Genomic DNA, 5,702 nt, shown 5'->3' with positions numbered 1-5,702 from the left:
CCCGGCAGCGGAAGCAACTAAACACGTCCTCAACCGCCCGAAGCAGATGAAGAAAAATCAACCAAGAACCATTTCGGCATTTTCTGGGATATTTGTCACTCGCCGTCCCGTCCACTCCTTCATGCGCGCGCTTCCCCACGCCGTCTCTTCACCCACTCTGCCTAGCCTAGCCTCCCATCATGCTAGTTAGCTTTGTGCTGGCCGATGTGCCCAGCCCAGTGATTCAAGGACGTGACAGTGTCCCGTGACTAAGAGCCCTGCACCACATACATCATGCATGGTATATGCTCAACATCAAGTAGTACTATAGTACAACCCAAAACTCGCACAGATTAGAAACAAAGCTTTGGTTAACGGAGGACATGGTTATCTAACACAGTAACTATTGACTCGGGATAACAATTTGTTGAAAAACATACCTCGATAACTTATGTGTAATACTAAATAGCATGATAACATACGCACAACAAAGCTGATAACTTACTCAGTCTAGACGTGATAACTTTTTGACTCAAGAAAAAATGGTGTTGACAAACATCCCTTATAGTTGATGTGTAAATAGCATGGTAATATACACTCAACATAGCTGATAACTCATATAAAAACACCGCGATAATTTTTTGCCCTGAAAGAAAAAAGTTGATGAAAAACATACCCCAATAACTTATGTGTAAATAACATGGTAATATACACACAACAGAGCTGATAACTCACTACAAACCCCACGGTAACTTTTGACCCGGTATAAAAGTTTGTTGAAAACATACCCTCATAACTTGTGTGTAAATAACATGGTAATATACATACAACAGAGCTGATAACTTACTTCATCCAGATGTGGTAACTTTTTGACCATGGTAACTTTTTGACCAGGGGAAATGTTCTTAAAAAATATCTCACAATAACTCATGTGTAAACAACATGATAATACACACACATGAGAGCTGATAACTCATATACAAATATCGCGGTAATTTTTTGACCGAGGAAATGAAAATTGTTGGAAAACATACTCCGATAACTTTTGTGCAACATGATAATATACACAACAAAGCTTATAACTCGCGGCAAACATCATAATCACTTTCTGACCCTGAGATAAAAGTTTGTTGAAAACATACCCTGAAAACTTTTGTGTAAATGATACAATAACTTATGTATGACATACATGATAACTTATGTAGCCCAGATGTGGTAACTTTTGGTCCGAAAAAAAGTCATTAGAGCATATCAACATGAGATTTAGTTCTGAAGATCTGGTCGAGACGATTTTTTTTTGTGAAGACGTTTTTTCAATTTGGGACGACGGTTTAAGCTACAAAACATGTTGAAGTTTGAAAAAAGAAAGAATCTAGGATGACCTCAGCTTTTCGTCATTTAGTGCATATATGCATGTAATTAGAGAGAGAAGTGCACGTGAAAAAAATAGTCATTCTAATACATGCATGTATATAATTAGAGTGAAGTAGGGATTATTCTTGCCTATTGCTAAAATCCGAACGTTTGGTACTTATAAAGGTCCAAAAAAACAGCTGAAGAAGTTGGCTGCGTCGTCGTGAGGGGTCCAGATTAGGCGCGAGAAGAGGGTACAATGGTGGAGCCGATGAATAGAGCTTCATAGCAGGAGCTCGCGGAGTAAGAGCAACTTCAACCGGCCGACCCAAACGGACGCGCGTTTTGTTCGCCTTTTGGATCGGCCGTGCGGATGTCAGTGTCTATTTTTTTTGGATCGTCAGGTGCGCCCAACGGGGGTGGATGCATTTTGTGCATTTCGTCGAACATGTAGCAGTCAGGGGAGCTCGCGGCGAGAAGTGATGCCGATGCATGTTAACCGCCCAGAGAGAGACGGCACCAAGGAGGCCAGCCGGCTGGCATAACGAAGGCTGCCCTTGGAGGCTGCCTTGTGTCCCGCGGCGTGGTTGGTGGTCTGGAGCGGGGTGGGCGGGAGGGTGGGAGACGAGAGTGGAAAAGGAGAACAGAGATGGGATGGGATGGTGGGCATGGATGGCAGATGGTTCACATGGTGCATGCAACGGATAAAGGCGAACAAAGAGGACACAAAAAACTTTTGCTTTATGTCTGTCTTGGACTCAAATCCGTCCCAAATTTGCACTGGAATTGGGTCCGAGCGGATACGGAACGAACAGAAAATCCAAATGGGTTTGTGCATTGGGCAAAGATTTCTGTCTGCATGGATCCAAACGCACAGGGGCGAACGAAATGTGTTCGTGCGTTGGAGTTGCTCAAACTTTCGTTGGCCAATCCAATGCCAGGTAATTTGTCTGCAATTTGAGTGAGGTTGATGCACCGGAGGTGACGCCAGATGTCGACATAATTTCACCATGGCCATCGGCCCAGGCCACCGTAAATGTCACCGATCCAAGCGCGGTTGGCGAATAGTTTTTCTGAATCGACAGACATTTTTTCAATTTGTGGAATAATTTTTGAAATTCATGAATATTTTTGATTCTAATAAAAACATTATTTCAAATTTATGACATTTTTTGGAATCGATGAACTTCTTTTGAAATTTGGGAGCAATTGTGAAAATTCATAAACATATTTTGAATTTATGAAAAAAAGTCATGAACATATTTTGAATTAGTGAAAAACATTCAAATTCCGCATATGGGCTGGCCCAAAAACGCGTGCGTAGGGAGCTGGGGTGCTCGATTCCTCTTTATCTGGTGCACAGGTCACCAAGTACGTAGGAGGTCCATTTAAGTTAGGGTTTTTCATTCCTCGCATGGTGTCACTCAACGAACGGTGATGCTTCATCTTCTAGCTAGTCGGGAAAATTGTGGACCACCTTGCTCCTGAAGTAGCGGAGCGCATTACTATCGTGAGGACGCGCCTCCTCCGTGGTGTTGAGGGTGCCGAGCCACACTCACGCACCCGTGCAAGGGCGCGCAGATCCCCGCCGCGTAGTGGCCCGAGGGCCGGTGTTGCACGCTGTCATACAACATGGAGGAGCTCGGACATATGCCAGTGTCAAAAGGGAGTTGGAGGAGAACTGATAGTGACACAAGAGAGTAGAAGGGGGGGCGCATATGTTGGTGTCGGACATAGAGTCGGAGAGGTTAAAAAATGAGAAAGGGAGTTTGAGAGATAGAAATGCCTGAAAAGATATTTTTAAAATGAAATAAAAGTTCTAAGTCGTAACAAGGAGTTGTGAATTTTAAAAACTCGTAGAGAATCGAAAGTGATAGGATCCCTTAGACTTTGACTTTGAAAAGCGGAAAGAAAACAAAACGAGCATCTTGTCTCCCAAGCAAGAGAGAAGATCATTCACGCATACTCTATCTTACGCACGAGCGCTATTTAAAGGGACACCATTCACGCAGCCGGCCGGTCAAGTCAAACCAAACGCCCAACTCCAACTCCAACCCAATCCTCACCCAAATCCAAACTCCCAAGTCCCAACAACCATGGCCGCAGCCGGCGACGACGACCTCCAGCTCCAGCACGCCGCCGTGCCGACGGCGACGGCGATCCCGATCCCGTGCGTGACCCTGAACACGGGCCACGCCATGCCGGTGCTGGGCTTCGGCACCGGCTCCTCGCGCGCGCCCGCCGACCTGCCGGACACCATCGTTCACGCCGTCCGCCTCGGCTACCGCCACCTCGACACGGCCGCCATGTACGGCACCGAGCCGGCCGTGGGCGTTGCCGTTGCCGAGGCCGTCCGCTCAGGCGCCGGCGGGATCTCCTCGCGCGAGGACCTCTTCGTCACCTCCAAGCTCGGGATCCCCGACGCGCGCCCGGGCCGCGTCGTGCCGGCGCTGCGCGAGTCCCTGGCCCGCCTCGGCGTCGACTACCTGGACCTCTTCCTCGTCCACTGGCCCGTCGCCGGCGACAACCCCGCGGACAAGAGCACGCACACGGAGTTCGACATGGAGGGCGTGTGGCGCGGCATGGAGGAGTGCCACCGCCTGGGCCTGGCGCGCTCCGTCGGCGTCAGCAACTTCTCGGCCGCCAAGATGGAGCGGCTGCTGGCGCTCGCCGCGGTGGCGCCGGCCGTGAACCAGGTGGAGCTGAACGTGGGGTGGAGGCAGGAGAAGGTGCGGGAGGTGTGCGCGAGGCACGGCGTGGTCGTGGCCGCCTACTCGCCGCTGGGCGCGTACGGCGCCTCCTGGGGCTCGGACGCCGTCATGCACAGCGGCGTCATGCACCACGTCGCCGCCGCCAAAGCCAAGACCGTGGCCCAGGTAGTAATCTCTTTTCTTTTCTTTTCTTTTTTGCTAAATAAAATCACAGATAAATATATAAATAAATTTCTCATATCATCACACTAATTAGTTTCTGAAATGAAATCAGCTTTTGCTGTCAGACTGTTCGAGTTGATCCTATATAGCACGCATCAGAAAGATGTGCATGCATGCATGCATTAGCATTAGGGATGTATGTCTAACTCACAAGTTCCATATGAGAATCAACATAACCACCAACAAATTAAAGACATGAAGCATGCATTTCATATGTCTCAACATAAATCATTCACAACCAGAACAGAGGATTATTATGAATCCAAGTCCAGCAAAAATTACTACCAATATACTCCCTCCCTCGGGTCCTTTTTAGTACTTCGCATATTAGATTTTCGCCAAGTCAAAGTTTGTAAAGTTTGACCAAATTTATATTAAAAAAATATCAATATGTACAATACCAAATGTATAGTGTATGAAACTACATTTCATAATGAATCTAAAAATAATGATTTAGCATTATGAATGTTAATATATTTTTTCTAAAAGTTTGGTCAAAATAGAGATAGTTTGACTTCAAACAAAACTTATATGCAGACTAAAAATGACCGGAGGGAGTACTAGTAATATTTGTAGTAAAAGAAGCTTTATATAGTACTACCAATGAAACTCAAATTCTTATGTATGTTTTCTTAGTTTGGAATTGTACAGAGAGAGAGAGAGAGACAGACAGATAGAAATAATCGTTATCAATGAAGACGTCTTGTCGATCATGATGACAATGATGTGTATGTGCGTACAGGTGGCATTGAGGTGGGTGTACGAGCAGGGCGTGTGCTTTGTGGCCAGGAGCTTCAACAAGGAGAGGCTCAAGCACAACATGGACATCTTTGTTGATTGGGAGCTGAGCGATGAGGACAAAGCGATGATCGCCACGATACCGCAAAAAAGGGCGTGCCAGGGGGACTACTTTGTGTCGCCTGACGGACCTTACAAATCACTCGAGGAGCTGTGGGACGGCGAGATATGAATGAATGATCACTCCACTCCAATATGTCTACACCCTCTGTACCGAAATACTTGTAATTGGGCAAAAACTAGTATGAGTTTCCTCAACAACAAGTATTCTGGTACAAAGGAAGTAGTATCTATTTTGCGATTAGTGATCAAGTATTGCCTCGCTCGTCCACTTCTTAGGAGCTGGGGGATGTTGAGATATGATAATATATGTATCTATTTGTGATTACTAGTCAAATATTGTAATATCATTTTAATGAACGATCGTCGTCCTGTCAAAACAACTTTTTACGTATGTACTAGTAGTAGTATTAAACTTTTCATAGCCGGGCGGGTCTTGGTGATGGAGATATCTGACTTTGACCATGATGTTTGTCTCTTCTTTCTGTTTTTTCACGCGTTAACATTATGTGTGACCCTTTTTTTAGCCTTTTTTTCAGAACAACCTCGTCGTGTTATATTAATGTGTTCTATTTTGTG

At 45.8% G+C, this 5,702-nt stretch overlaps 1 protein-coding gene across 1 annotated transcript; it reads left to right on the top strand.

Annotated features, from left to right (window-relative positions):
- The first annotated feature begins 3,343 nt into the window (after positions 1-3,343).
- LOC125534930 (probable NAD(P)H-dependent oxidoreductase 1) lies at positions 3,344-5,487 on the top strand. The gene is made up of 2 exons (XM_048697977.1): positions 3,344-4,208; positions 5,008-5,487. The coding sequence occupies exons 1-2, from the start codon at positions 3,429-3,431 to the stop codon at positions 5,233-5,235; spliced, it is 1,008 nt and encodes a 335-aa protein (XP_048553934.1). The 5' UTR covers positions 3,344-3,428; the 3' UTR covers positions 5,236-5,487.
- The last annotated feature ends 215 nt before the right edge of the window (positions 5,488-5,702 follow it).

This window comes from Triticum urartu, chromosome 2, assembly GCF_003073215.2.
Source record: "Triticum urartu cultivar G1812 chromosome 2, Tu2.1, whole genome shotgun sequence".
Classification (NCBI taxonomy): Eukaryota; Viridiplantae; Streptophyta; class Magnoliopsida; order Poales; family Poaceae; genus Triticum; species Triticum urartu.
Note: the sequence above shows the minus strand (reverse complement) of the source record. Positions and strands in the feature narration are given on the sequence as shown.